Source organism: Diceros bicornis, chromosome 22 (assembly GCF_020826845.1).
Source record: "Diceros bicornis minor isolate mBicDic1 chromosome 22, mDicBic1.mat.cur, whole genome shotgun sequence".
Taxonomy (NCBI): domain Eukaryota; kingdom Metazoa; phylum Chordata; class Mammalia; order Perissodactyla; family Rhinocerotidae; genus Diceros; species Diceros bicornis.
The window spans coordinates 7,133,205-7,148,871 of record NC_080761.1 but is presented as its reverse complement, the minus strand read 5'-3'; the positions used below and the strand labels follow the sequence as shown (position 1 = coordinate 7,148,871).

General features: G+C 38.9%; 1 protein-coding gene across 1 annotated transcript; it reads right to left on the bottom strand.

The window, feature by feature from the left end:
- Positions 1-869: 869 nt before the first annotated feature.
- Positions 870-8,033, bottom strand: C22H9orf153 (chromosome 22 C9orf153 homolog). The gene is made up of 3 exons (XM_058565363.1): positions 8,007-8,033; positions 6,797-6,968; positions 870-2,298 (listed from the first exon to the last, which is right to left on the bottom strand). The coding sequence occupies exons 1-3, from the start codon at positions 8,031-8,033 to the stop codon at positions 2,246-2,248; spliced, it is 252 nt and encodes an 83-aa protein (XP_058421346.1). The 3' UTR covers positions 870-2,245.
- Positions 8,034-15,667: the final 7,634 nt, after the last annotated feature.

Sequence of the window (15,667 nt, the reverse complement as noted above, 5' to 3'; positions counted from 1 at the left end):
GGATCCTGATTCAAACAAACCAACTAGAAAAGACAGTTTTGAGACAATAAGGGGACTTTGAATATGAATAAAGAGATGGTACTAAGGAATCATTGTTAATTTTTCTTGGTGTAATAATGACATCATGGTTATGAAAAAAAAGTCCATATTTTTCTGATACACACCAAAATATGTCAGGATAATATTAAACATAAGGCCTAAGATTTGCTTCAAAATACTTCAGCAGACACAGCAAACATGACAACAAAAGGAACAGATGAAACAAGTGTGGTAAAATCTTAACAAATGTTGACTCTAGATGATGGGTATGTGCAGGTTCATTATACAATTTTATTTGTTTTTGTGAATGTTTAAACATTTTCATAATAAAAACAGGAAGAAAAGATGTCAGGACTATATGGTTTTGTAGCTGAGTTCTAGCTAAATTTTAAAGAGTAAATACTTCTAATACTATTTAAATAGCTTTGGCCTCAAAAAAAAGATGAAAACTCTTCAATTTATTTTATGAAGGCAGCATAACTTTTAAAACTTTTTTTGAAGTATAACATGCATGAAGAAAAGTTTACAGTAGTAAGTGTATAGCTGGAGGAATTCTGAAGACTGAACACACTTGAGCACACATTAAAAATCAGAATATTATGGGCACTCCAGAAATCTCCCTCATGCCCATTTCTAGACAGTATCTCCTGCTGAAGATATCCACTATGCTGAAGTCAAAATCTGATTCGAAAAAATAGTGCAAAAATGGAAACTATAGAATAATTTGACTTAGAGGCAAATTTTCTGAATAAAATATTAGGAAATAGAATCCAGAAATATATTTTAATATCTACACAATCATGCACATATATTATTAATAATTTAATTGCTCATTATTTCTTGAACTCCCTCTGGGTTCTTGCTAAAAGTACATACTTTACTGCAATTTTTTCAGTAAGGGATTGTGGGTAGTAAACAATTTTGGCTCTTATATGTTTTAAAATGTATTTATTTTACTCAATTCTTTAAAGAGAATTTGGCTGGTTAGAGAATTCCAGATTGACAGTTGTTTTCCCTCAGCATTTTGAGTACATGACACCATCACCTTCTGACATCTATTGTTAATGAAAGTTCCACTGTCGATTTGTCATTTCTTTGCATGTAATCCATATTCTCTCTTTTGTAGATTAATTTTACTTTCTTGCTCAATCCTCTGCAGTTTTGCTTCTAGATATAGATTTATTTTTACTTTCTTGCTAATCACTCAGTGAGATTTTTCAATTCAGGGTTTTATGTGTTTCCTTAATTCTGGAAAATTATCAATCATTTTATTTTATTTTCAAAAATCATCTCTTTTCCATTCTCCTTATTGTTTTCTGCAACTTCCATTGGATATATTTCTGAACTTTTCATTCTACTCTCCATTACCCTTAACTTTTTTCATAATTTCCTCCTTTATCTTACTGTGCTATGATCTAGAAGCTTCTCTCTCAGTTCTGTCTTCCAACTCAATCCTTTCTCTTCAGATATATCCAATATACCATTGAGGTAATTTATTGAGGATTATTATTATTTTATTTTCAATGGCTATATTTTTCACGTGCAAGATTTCCAGTTTGTCCTTTTCCAAATCTTCCTGTTCTTGTTCCAAAGATGCCACTTCCTTCCTCATGTCTTTGAGCAGCTAACATATTGATCTCTACATCCTCAGATGTTAATGCTTCCATTTGTTGAATTTACCAACTATTTTTATGATAATGGACTTCTTTATGTGCTTAAATTTTTTTTTAGAGCTATTCTTGCTTGAGAGTTCTCCTTCATATGCACCCTTTCTTTTCACATGACCTATATTTGCCTCAGTCTTGGTCCAGATGGATTTCACAAGTCCAAACCAGGTCTTATATTAGCAGATCAATTTGGATCTTTTACTGCATGTTAATGATTTAATTTTGGACCTTACATGCATATTGTGCAGATTCAGTTCCTATGTTCCATGGTGCTTCTGCTGCTTTATTTTTCATGCGTAAATTTAATGCTCTCAAAAGCAAAATCTACAGCCCAGATATTTTAATAAACTACCTATTCCATTTAAGAAGAAGTTAGATTTTTTGGATAATCAACTTGAGGATAAATAACCAAAGACCTATGAACTAGAGGGGGGAAAATAACATCAGGCATCTCCTGGCTCTCTACAAATCTCTTCTCACTGTTGTATTTTATGTCTATAGATGAATCTGAAATCGTGTGCTTCCACTTCACAATCCCCTTATAATATCTCCATTCCAGATCCCGTAGATCCAAGAATTGTTTTTCTGAAAAGAATCATATTTTCAAGAATCACGTCGTGGTGTTATTTAATCTTCAGTTATTCAGAAATGCTTCATGGATAGAATAAACCCTTGTGAACTTGCGTCTCCTTCTCCCTCTGGTAGAAGGCTGTTTTTGAAGCTTTATAAACTAAGGAAGAACCTATGGTGTTCATCTCATCTAAAGCCCTCCTCCAAATAGGAAATCGGGTGGGGCTGGCTAACTGGGTTGGAGTGGACACTGCAGGGCCATAGCAGGTAGAGGGAGTGTCTCATTTGGTCCTTGGATACTGATAATGGGCAAATGGAGAGAACCATGGAGCACTGAGGTCAACAGGGAAGAGAAAAGGATCCTAATGAGTAGTTAAAACAAGGGGGAAGATTCATCAGAAGTGCACAGACTGCTAGTGTCATTTCTTCCAAGATGTTGGCATAAGCCCTGAGTATAAAAGGGCAGTGGCTTAGCTAGAATTTGGCTTCTTTCCCTACTGTTTCAGGACCCACCAGCTTAGACTGTCATTAGTAGTTGCAATCCCTCCAAGGAGCCAATGAACCATGGAAAATCAAGCCAGGATATGCTGTATATTTCCCTACTCAGCAGCCATTTCCCTTTCCCTTCCCTTCAATTTCTTTCAAGACTAAATAAATTGTAAACTTCAAAAAAAAAAAAAAAAAAAGATGGCCGGCCCTGTGGCCTAGTGGTAGGGTTTGGCATGTTCCACTTTGGCGGCCCAGGTTCAGTTCCCACGCATGGACCTACACCACTTGTCGGCAGCCATGCTGTGGTGGCGTCCCACGTCCAAAATGGAGGAAGATTGGCATAGATGTTAGCTGAGGATGAATCTTCCTCAAGCAAAAAGAGGAAGATTGGCAACAGATGTTAGCTCAGGGCCAGTCTTCCTCACCAAAAAAAAAAAAAAAAAAAGCAAGGCCCAAGACAGGGGCTTGAGCATTAAACCAGAGGCCAAAGAGCCAAGATGAATGTAAGGAGTGCAAGTAGAATAACAGATAGAGCAGAGAAGCAGGAGAGCAGGAGGCTGGCCTATTTCTCATGAGCAACTTCACCATCCTCCCTGTGTGGTGATATTTGAGCAGCTCACCTATGGCCCAGATACTGCCCCTGCCCCAGTCAGGCCTCCATCCCTGGGAAGGGTCTGGATTTCCCTGGGTCTGCCCAGTAGAAAGTCTTTATATATATTCTGTACGTGCCTGAAGTAGGGGACGGGCCAGGGACTGTTCCCTGAGTTCATATCAGGCCATTGTGTTAAACAGCCTATCCCTAGGGTTGCTGCCAAGATTCAGGGAGTCTGACAAGATCTTGGCAGACCTGGCATAGCAAGAACTGGTGATAGAAGGAAGGAAAGGGATATTTGGCAAGAGAAGGCCAAGGAGTTGATGTCTGGTTACTAAAGAGCTGTATCTTGTGATCTGTGGCAGCACTATCGGTTGGCCTACTCTGTACCCATTACAATCCTCTTCTGCCTTCCTCTACCATAGAGGGTGGAAAGCTAAGATCTCTAGTCACCAGCCTTCCTTACAGTAAGGGGTGGTTATTGGACACAATTCTGGTCAACAAGATGTAGGGAGAAGTCACCTGAGGAGGTGTGTTCTGAGGAATCTTTGCTTCCCTATTAAAGAGGACAGAACTGGCCAATGTGACCCTTTGTCCTGCCCCCTTTTCCTGCCTGGAATGTGGCCATAGTACCTGGAGGTGAAGGAAACAACTTTTGTGCATGAAGACAAAGGCCACATACAAAAAGGTGGTGGAGCCTGGGTCCTCGATGACATCAAAAAGCACTGCTCTAGCCCTTGTCTGCCTACCTCCAGACTTCTAATTATATGAGAAAAATAACCCTTATTTGGTTTCTCTGTTATTTTTGGTCAAACACATTCCTAACCACATGGTCCTACAGGATTTTACCTAAGCAAGAGAAGCTTATATGACAGGAGAAGAACAAAATGGCAGAACCCACTCCCTTTTCCTTCCGCAGTGCTTGGTGCTAGTAAGGATATGTTCTCTAATACTCTTTGGTATACCAGGAGTCCTAAAGTTCCTCTGGACTGAGAATACTTTAGGGACCCACTAGCATTACTATAAATGATAGTCATACTGGGCAATATATGACAGTAAAAGATGAAATGTTGCAATACCAATTAAACCTAAGGAATTACTGGATATTCCTCATATGGGTGCCTACCTGGTTTTATGCTTATTCCTTGAATAGACGGGACATGTCCCAGAAATTCTACCTCCAGGATCTTATGAAATGAGGTCATGGAGGCAGAGAAGAGACTTCAACACAGAGTCTGGGAGGGCATGTGAGAGGGGGTTGGCCAGACAGTAGGCAATCCATGCATTAAGACGAAAGGAAAATTTGGGCCTTGTGGTTGGGCAAAGCCATAAATGTTCAAGACCCATCAAACATCCAAAGCCTTCAGCACTTCTTCAAAAGCCACACACAAAATCCACATACCACTGGCTTTTTGCCAGTTCTTCGTGTTGATTCTCGACACTTTCTATGCTTTTTCCTCCCTGGTCTCAGACTTTACCTGTGTACATTTGTGGATTATCTAGGCCATTCCTACAATTGCCCTAATTTCTACTCCTGCCTGGGCTTCAAAACACGTCAAGTAGGACTCTATCAAAGGAATTTGAAACCTGCATTAGGCTTTGTCAAGACATCAATGTAGGGAGTTACAGCAAAGATTCTTCCAGCATCTTGAACCAAATATGATCACAGTAATCAATCTATTCCTTTAAATTTGTTCCTTCTGTCTCTCCCACAACTTTTGTGTGTGTGTGTGTGTGTGTGTGTGTGTGTGTGTGTGTGAGGAAGATTGGTCCTGAGCTAACATCTGTGCCAGTCTTCCTCTATTTTGTATGTGGGATGCAGCCACAGCATGGCTTGATGAGCAGTGTGTATGTCCATGCCCGGGATCCGAACCTGTGAACCCTGGGCTGCTGAAGTGGAGCACGCGAACTTAACCACTGCACGATGGGGCCAACTTCCTCTACCACTACTTTTAATATAAAAATGTTGGTGTCAAAATATTTGCTGTGCAAATGGTCTTGAGTCAAAAACCTACTTCAGAGGGGCTCAAATATTTTATAGCATTGTTTTAATCTACTTTTTTTTTTTTTGCTTGAGGAAGATTCACCCTAATGGATGAGCTAACATCTGTGCCAATCTTTCCTTTATTTTTTGCATGTGGGTCACTGCCACAGCATGGCTGTCGACTGGTGTAGGTCTGTGCCCAGGATCCGAACCCATGACCCGGGCCGCCAAAGCAGAGAGAGTGCAAACTTAATCACTACTCCCTGGGGGCTGGCCTCTAAACTTTTTTTTTTTTTTTGGTAAAGAAGATTGTCCCTGAGCTAACATCTGTGCCCATCTTCCTCTATTTTGTATGTGGGACGCCTGCCACAGCATAGCTTGATGAATGGTGTGTAGGTCCGCACCCAGGATCGGAACCCACAAACCCAGGGCCACTGAAGTGGACCGCATGAACCCAACCACTATGCCACCTAGTTGGCCCCCTAATCTATTTTTTTATAGCTACAGAGAATGACCAAATATTACTTCCTTCAAAATACAAAAGGAAAATTGAGATTTTAAGAATAAGACACTCCCTTCTCATTAGCATCATTTATATATTTTTGACTTTCTCTGTATGGTCTTTGGCCTTTTATGTGTATCTCCCTATTAAAGAATCAGAAATGAAGGGAATTTCCTCCTGTCATTTGTAGAGATGTAACAATAAGGAAAGGGTACGGGTCATGAAAAAAATTCTAAAAAAACCCTCAATTGAAGTAAAGCCAAGACATGTAAGAAAGATAAGCCATTATTCAGTAAATACTTGACTAACTTCATGAAATGAGAAAAAAATAGTTACTAGTGCTTGAGAGTCCAAGTTTAACTGGCTCATTTTATAAAGGTAAGTTTAAGTGCCATGTCTAAATAATATACCTTTTCAGGAATGGATCTGAGATGAGACCCTGGAATGTTTGGTTCTCTGTTCTCTAGTTCTCAAGGCACTGTAGTCAGAAAGTGCTTCAGCCACGAATCCCAGAACTGCAAGATTCCCCTTGGTCAATATTTGACTATTTTGGCTCTAGAAATCTAGGTAAATTTTCCAGTAAGATTTCCACATATTTTTTCCCACATGGCCTCATCTGTGTAGATTACCTGAATCAGCTAATAAGTATTTAGAAACTCTATCTTCAAAGATAAACCTTTGTGGCGTGACTTGGGAAATGCCCAACCTGCATAATATCTTGCTGCTCTGACTCTTCTTCCGTATGGTGAGCAGCGAGGAGCTGGAGTGACGGATGAGAATCTCATGAGGAAAAGCGTGCGCGGGAGGAGGGATCCCACCGCGGGAGAGCCTGAGCTGGGGTCTGGTGGGCCGCTCCAGCGGGGAGAGGGAGCTGGTCTGCAGGCCGCGGTGCAGGAGCTCAGTCACAGACCCAGGCTGCTCCGCTTCTCTTCTCACCACCTCGCAGAGGCAAGCAGGTTGGGGGGCTTCTCCTCTCACATCAGTTCCGCTGGGGAACGACATGGCATTCAGGTTTTGACTAAGTATTTTCTGTGCTTCCCTAGGTGAAATACCGTGAATTTTTAGGAGATTTGATTTCTTGCTCTCCTTATTAAAATTCTTTAGAAGTGCATACAATTCTGGCAGCTGTGGGAAAAAAAGTGGGAAGTCATGAGATTGATGAAAATGTAATCATCTGGCAGATGCACAAACCCTAGAACAAATAGCATAATGAATAACCTTGAAAACAGAAGCATCTAATTTTGGCAGATATCTTTGCCTAACTAAACCCAGTCAATAGTGGCAATGTGAAACAGAGAGCAGAGGGTCAAATCTCAGATTCCTTCCCAAAAAGAGATATTATTTAGACACATCATTTAAACCTTCCGTTATAAAGTGAGCCCTTTAGACTCACTCTGAAGTCTTTAAGATCTTTCCAACTCTAAAATTCTGTGAGTGACCATGGAGAGAGAGAGCTGTGGGGGGTTGGGACCTTTGTTTTGAGTAAGGCTACATTTCTTTTAAGGAAGAAAGGGAGCCAGACAATCTAGATATCAAAGCTTCATCCTAGTGTCCAAAGGGTTCGGAATGTTCAGGAATGCAGTGCAAAAGAAGCTGCAATTATAGTCCTTATTCACTGGAATATTTTACCAATGCAAATAGTTACATTTGTGAAGCGATTGGGAATAGGTGTTGGCAGAAAAGATAACAAACGTTTCTGAGTACCCTTCTCTATCTAAAGTCCTGTACTGAAGGAATAAAATTTTATTTTCTAGAGCATCCTGCCTACTAATCCCATTATTGCTAAGAGGCTTCTTCGGCCATTAAATTGGATGGAAAAAGGGGCCAAAGTGAGAGCCCAAACTTGGGTCTCTTAGCCCAGTGCAGATTCCCTTCAATCCTAGGCGGTTCTACTGCAAGATCAACAAATAGGAAGTGGGCTAATGTTGGCGAATGGCTTGTTCACACATATTACGGTTATCAGGAAAACAGTTTAGCACTCGTGCTCACCTGCCCATGGGAGAGCTGCATTTTGCTGTGACAAAAGAGTAAGGCACTGAAGCAAAATGTTTGTGTTCCTTCTGGGCCCCCGGGTATATCACCAGGTATTCAATAGTTTGAATTTTTACAATTCTCGAATGTAAAGTTTCCTGTGTACAGTATTACAGAATTGTAAGTACATACCGAACATCTGGGAGACTCTGCCGCCATACTATCTTTAGTTGGCTCAGTGTCTCTCTTGAGGAGCGTTGTGCTGTGATTTTATTCTCTAATTCCTAAAAAAGCAATATAAGAGAGATGAAATGAAAGATCACAAATCAGATAAAATACAAAGGGAGGAGTAAAACTTTCAAATCTTCAGAACTTTGTAAGTGGGGCACTTTTTAAATTCTATACCACTTTTATTTTTGTTTTCTCTTTACTCTAGGTCTGCCCAATTAATCATGTTTCAACCAAATATTTTCTCTGAAACACCTCAAATTCTTACATGACATGTATGTTCAGGCATTTAATACTAGTTCAAAGAATCCTATATGGATTGTTTAATTTTTTTGTCTTACCTATTTTGATCAACTTTTGGTTGATCTAAAGACAAACCCACCTGCTTCCTTACCCAGGAAAAGTAATTTTTATTCAGAAGAAAAAGGCTAATAATAACAACAGCAACAATTAATGTTTTGAAATAATTTGCTTTGGGCCAGATACATGCATAGGCATTTTACAGATGGAATTTTGTTTAATCCATTTGTGAGAGATTAAAATCTTTATAATTGGCCACCAAATCTTTATAATTGGTCCCATCAGTAAGTGGCAGTTAAGTCTGCTTCCACATTTGACTCTGGGCTGGCCTTATTCTTGCCTTTGATTGACAGCATGAAGCGTAAGGGACGTTGTGTGAATGCCAGAGCCTAGGCATTAAGCAGCTTTGCAGCTTAACTTCACACTCTTAGAAACCTGAGCCGCCATGTAAAGAGGTCGAGCTGCCCTTCTGGAGAGACCATGTGGGCTCGAGAGCCAGCACCAACCTCAAGATACGTAAACGAGGCCATCTTGGATCACCTCGCCCCCTTCTACCCTCCAGATGACTACAGCTGCATAAGGACTCCAGATGACCCCAAATGGAGAAGAACCGCCCAGATGAGCCAGCCAACTCCAAAATTATGGCAAATAATGAATTATGGTTGCTTCCAGAAAGTAAGTTTTGAGTGGACTGTTATATGACAATAAATAACAGGTAAACCCTACAATACTTCACATTCTTGGTGTAATCTATTCCAGTGAAACCTTTGTTGGTAGGTAGGGGAATGTACGAGGGAAAATATCTTCTTGGGCACCACCATATCCTGACTGGCACTGCCGTAACTGGGCTGAGTGTCAGAGGTGAACCAAAAACATTCATTTGAATTTTGAGATGAAGCAAAAACAATTAGGTTCTTTCTCCTTCTCAAGCAAAGTAGAAAAACCTAGAATGAATATATATATTTGTATATACATATATTTGAATATATAGTCATTCTGGGCTATCTATCTTACTATTTATTTTAAGATACATAATATATCCAAATATATTATTGTCACTACTGAGTCCACCATATCAATATATAGGAGAAAAAAAACAACTGAATGCAGCATGCCCACCCCCTTTCCTACATTTGGGCAGTGACTTTGCAGACATGTCTATCCTCAACCAGTTAAAATAAGACTTGATTGTGCTTTCCTTCAATAGTTCCTGCAAAGTAAAATATTCCTAAACTGTTTCATCTAAAACCTCAGTGTCTACTGGTCAGCCATGACTGTGTCTTCCAGTGGTGTCGTCTACCACTGGAGGGCTGCCTTCTCCCGTTACCAATAGACAAGAAATTTCTCTCTCCTCTCCTCCCCTTAGAAGAAGGCTAGATGTAACCTCCCACCACACACACACGCTGAACTTTAGTCAGTGGTGCCGACCCAGATAAGTGAGTCCCAACTTCAGCAGCCCATCTTGCAACTCTATATACATATATTCAAAGCAATATCTAAGAAATTTGTACTCATTTCCTTACAATGAGATTGACAGTAGGGAGTGGGGCTCAAGAAGTATAGATTCTTGCTGATTCTCTTTGCTGAACTACTACCGAGGACATCTCTCTCGTTGAAGGGTCAGGATTCCGAACACTAAAATAGAACATTAGACAAAGATGCTTTTGTCTGCTTTAACGCTGGCTTCACTAACATACTGTCACCCTAGGCCCTTTGCTTGAGCCAAGCCAATGCCTAAACTTGAATTAACCCTTTAATCCAACCTCTCATGGAGAGTGTTCCTAGAGAAGTCATGAAAATATAGCCAATGGGCCTCTTACAGATTCGTGCACCTTGAGGAGCCCTTGCAAGGGCTCTTCAGCACATCTATTCAGCTTTGGTTATTCCTGGAAATTCTTGCAGTAAATTCTAACTTTACGAAGGGCTAGGCCACCTCACAGAAACTCCCTTGGGTGTATCCTCTTCTCCGTTTGCATTCATACCCAACTGCTCTGTGCTCATCTAATGGTAGCTCTCTTTCTCTCCTACCCAGGGTGGCATATTTTATCCTCCACATAACTCTGGTGGAATATTCCCCCTCCTTCCTTTCCTTCGTTGGGGAAATAACTTCTCTGTCTCCTTGTTTCTCTATCCTTCTCTTATCTTCAATCTCATGTTCCCCAATGGTTCCTTCCTTTCTTTACAGACGTATAAAATCTCTTCCATTTGGGGAAAAAACACAGCTTTTCTTGACTCTGACCCAATCACTAACTCTCGAGTTTTCTCTCTCCTTTACCTCTGTACTTGCTATTTTTATATTCTCATGATCTAATCTTCAGTATAATGACATTTAGCTTCCACCCTGACTGATGAACCAAAATTGAATCTTGAAGGCAATAGTGACTTCTTAATCATCAGTTCTAATGTAGTTTCTACAGTCCTCATTTTTATTCATCTCAACTCTTAACCACTCCTTCATTTTGAAATTGATTTTTAAAAAATATCTTCCCCATTCTTTCCAAACTCATTGCAATCATTCTGATAAGAAGCCTGATTGACTTCAGATTTGCACCATTGCAGTTATCTCCTCCTGGTTTCCTTGCCTTTATGGTATTTTTTTTGTAATCTATCCTAAATCTCCTCATTACCCAGCCATTCATTAGCCTATTCTTCAAACTTGGCTCCTTATTACTTTTAGGATAAGATATAAACTTCTTGACCAGACTAACAAAAACTATCCACAATCTGCTTCTAAAACTTTCTCATCATTTAAAAATTATATTTCCATGTCATCACAATGCCATAAACATTCTCTCCATTTCAGTCCACTGGGCCAAGTGATTTTTTTCTGAAACAATGTTCTGTGATTCCTTGCATTCCTGTGTGAGGCTCTGCTCATTGTGATTCCCCATTTAATCAACCAGAATGTTGATTTAACATTCCTTCTCTTTTATGCCAATCTAAATAAAAATGTAATAAAAAATATATAATAGAACTGAAGATGAAATTGAAAGAAGTACAATGTTGAATAGCTATTGTGGCAAACAGAAGCAAAAGGTGGAACAGGAAATGGAAATAAAGAACAAGTCAAAAATTATTTAGAGAGGGTCCAGTTTCTTTTTTCAACAAATGGTGCTGAGACAACTGGATATCTATATGCAGAATAATGAAGTTGGACCCCTACCTCAATCCATATACAGAAATTATCTTAAAATGGATCATAGACCTAAATCTATAAAACTACTAGAAGAAAACATAGGAGTAAATTTTCATGACCTTGGGTTAGGCAATGGTTTCTTGGATACAACACCAAAAACACAAGCAAAAGAAAAAAAAATAGATAAATTGGACTTCATCAAAATTAAAACAACTGTGCTTCAAAGGACACTATGCAGAAAGTGAAAAGACAACTCACAGAATGGAAGAAAATGTTTGCAAATCATATATCTGACAAGAGACTCATATCCAAAATGTTCAAAGAACACTCACAACTCAACAACAAAAAGACAATTCAATTTAAAAATAGGCAAAGAATTTGATAGCGATTTCTCCAAAGAAGATGTAGAAATGGCCAATAAACACATGAAAAGATGCTCAACATCGTTAGGCATCAAATAAACACAAATTTAAGCCACAATGAGATATCATTTCATTCCCACTAGGATGGCTACAAGAAAGACAGATAATAATGAGTGTTGGCAAGGATTTAGAGAAATCAGAACCACCATGTATTGCTGGTGAGAATGAAATCTGGTAGCCACTTTGAGAAACAGTTTGGCAATTCCTCAAAACGTCAAGCATAGAGCTGCCATATGATCCAGCAGTTCACTCCTAGGTATATATTTAAGAGAAATCACAATATATGTCCATACAAAAATTTGTATGTGAATATTCACAGCAGCATTATTCATAATAGCCAAAAAGTAGATCAAATTGGCCACCCTGAAATGCATCTCTTTACCTTAATCATTTTCGCTGACAGATATTTGACCTCCCCCAAACTGCCTAAAAAATTTAACATAGAAGACCTGTTTCAGAAAGGAGCCACTATCGTATGATTGCTATGATATAACGTAAAATAGATGTTACAATAGGAAATGCACCAAGCCCCTCTTATCAAAAATTCTGTCTCTTCCAGGCCACATTCTCTAGGTGGCCCCGAAAAGAGTTCCCAGACAAACATTTACATTTATAAGGGAAATCTCCATTGGTAAAGGTATCTCCCTCTCTGTACTGGGAAGAGGGGGGATGACCTCATCTCTAGAAACTTATCAATGTAAAAGGTGAGCCCTTAAATCTCCATAATAACCTCACTCTTGTTTACTGTCCTTTTCTGGTAATCTCCCATAACTGACTCCCCCCACCCCCAACATCCTCCTTTGTCTTTAGCTAAAGATGGTATTTAAGATGAGAATTGCCACGATTGTGTTGAGAAACTCAGTTTCCCTGGTTTCCCCCATGTATACATATTATTAAACTTGGTACTATTTTCTCCTGCTAACCTGTCTTGTTAATTATTTGGCCAGCCATAAGAACCTTAAGGGAAAGGGCAGAGGGGGATTCTCCCTCTTCCCCAACAAACCCAAATGTCCATCAGTTGATGAATGGATAAATAAAATGTGGTGATCCATACAATAGAATACTATTCAGCAATAAGAAGGAATGAAGTACTGATACAGGCTACAACATGACAAACCTTCAAAAATTATGCTGAGTGAACAAAGCTATTCACAAAAGGCCACATATTATATGGTTCCATTCATACGAAATGTATAAAATAGACAAATCTACAGAGACAGAAAGTAGACTAGAGGTTGCCTGGGGCTGGGGGGCATGCAGGAATGAGGAGTGACTGCTGATTTGTATGGGGTTTCTTGTGTTAATTATTTATTTATTATTTTTGTGAGGAAGATCAGCCCTGAGCTAACATCTGCCAATCCTCCTCTTTTTGCTGAGGAAGACCAGCCCTGGGCTAACATCCATGCCCATCTTCCTCCACTCTATATGGGACACTGCCACAGCATGGCTTGACAAGTGGTGCATTGGTGCATGCCCGGGATCCGAACCCCAGGCCACCGCAGCAGAGTGCGCGCACTTAACTGGTACACCACCAGGCTGGCCCTGGTATGGGGTTTCTTTTGATGGTGATAAAAATGTTCTAAAATTGATTGTGGTGATGGTTGCACAACTCTGTGAATATACTTAAAACTATTGAACTGTATAATTTGAATAGGTGAATTTTATGGTATGTAAATTATTTCTGAGTAAAACTGTTAAAAATAATTTAGAGAGAAAATGAAGGTTAGAAGATAGGATAAGGAGATATAACATATTTAATTGGATACCCCAAAGGGGGGAAAAATCCAAAATCATGGAATAGAAAAATTAAAATTCGAGAAGATTTTCCTGGAATTAAAGATTTGAATCTACATAATGAAAGATCACACTGTTTGCCAGGGAAAAATTGACCCAGAATGGATAGTACAAAGACATATTCTAGTAAAGTAATTGGGTTTCAGGAAAAAAGAGAAAACTCTGTTTTATCTACAGCAACAGTCAGACAAAAAGACATAAAGAAAAAAAGTTTGAGCCAAGGATTTTTCTATTTATCCAAGCTGTGCTCTAAAGAATAGAAGCTAAAGAAGAAATTTGATCTTGCAAGAACTCAGAGAATAGTGTTCCCACGAGTCCTTCTTAGGGGAACAACTACCTTCAGTAGATGAACGACAGGCAGCCAAGAGATGGATAGACTTCAGAGGCAAAGAAAAAAATCCTTTGGCACTAGGGCGGAAAGATGAAGTCACTTATAAGGGAAAATTACAAATGTATACACTCTCTGAACCTAGAATTTCCACTTCTAAATATCACATATTTTTACATTTGAAAAATATATTTGCATGTATGAAAGTGGAATACAAATGAGGTTATTCACTGCAGCATTGTTTACAACAGCAACAGATTGAAAACAACCTGAGGGTCCTACAAGAATGGGGGCCCAAAACAATCTCAATGCCCCTCAACAGTAGAAAGGATACGTTGTGGTTTATTCATACAATAAAACAATGTTCAGCAAAAGATTCTGCACTTTCTGTTTCAGTGAATATAACATTCAAATCTGAGCAAACGTAATCTATGAGGTTAGGAGTCAGGGTAGTTTTTACCTTGGGAGGGCTTGTTGCTGGCGTGGAACGTGAGAAGGATTCCATAGTTTTCATAATGTTCTGTTTACTTGATGTGAATGCCCGTCATGTTTAACTTATAGAAATTCGTGGAGCTATATACTTACAATTTGTGCACATTTCCGTATGCATATTAGACATCAACAACACTTTACCTTAGGAGGTGGAAAATCAGTTTCTAGGAAAAGGGAAGAAAGCCAAGAAAAATCCATTCACACAGTTTTGGGGCAACCAATGAGTCTGGATATAACCATCAATATTGAATAATTAATAATAATGGATAGGATCCAGCATGATAAATAGATATCATGAAGTAGGAAAAAATACATTGGAGGAGATGAGAAGCATAAAACAAGCAAACTCTAGGTTAAGGGTATTTTATGGTAAAACTTGAGGAACCATGGCCCATTGGAATTCATTATATTCTTTTCTCCACTCTTTTATATCTTTGCAATTTTTCATAATCAGTGACTTTTTAAAAGCATATTCTATGGAAGAATTACTCAAGGAAACAAGACAATTTTACAACAAAAATTCTCCATGTTCTGGAAGAAAATAAAACATAGGCTCTGTAAAAAAGAAATAATAAGAGATAAGACAACAGAATATATTTTTTAAAAGAACAAAGAAGTTAAGACTATAAGAAGATGATAAAATACAGAAGATAGTCAAGAACCAACACACATATACTTGGTCTTACTAAAGAAGAAACAGAATAAAATATTAAAAGATATAATTTTTTTAACTTTGCTAAATTAAAGGCTCAGAATATTGATTGTGACTCTGAAAAAGTAATAGAAAATGATGGAGATGGACCCACATACATTGTCAAGGAAATAACAACAATCACAAACATCTATAGTGTTTACTGTGTGCTGGGCACTGCTCTGGGCCCTTTCATATATTAACCAATTTGATCTTCATATAAATCTTATGAGCAGATGCTAGTATTAGCCCCATTCTACAGACAGGGAAACTGAGGCATAGGGTGGTCAAGAATAGAGTTAAGACTCCAGAATGGCAAAGGTGAAAACACTAAAGTTATTTCACGTTGATGAGCTGATGCGAAAAGAGGCGAGCTCATAGAACATCAGGGGAATACCCACTGGTACAGCCTTCTTGGCAATTTGGCAATATCTATTAAAACTCAAACTGTTCTTTTTTATG

Excerpts from the sequence above, each read along its gene's own strand:
- C22H9orf153 (XM_058565363.1), bottom strand. The coding sequence starts at position 8,033 with ATGGCGGCAGAGTCTCCCAGATGTTCG. Across the intron at positions 6,969-8,006 it reads CAGAGTCTCCCAGATGTTCG|CTGCCAGAATTGTATGCACT; the intron begins GTATGTACTTAC and ends TTTTTCCCACAG. Across the intron at positions 2,299-6,796 it reads AGGAGAAGCCCCCCAACCTG|TTTTCAGAAAAACAATTCTT; the intron begins CTTGCCTCTGCG and ends AAAATATGATTC.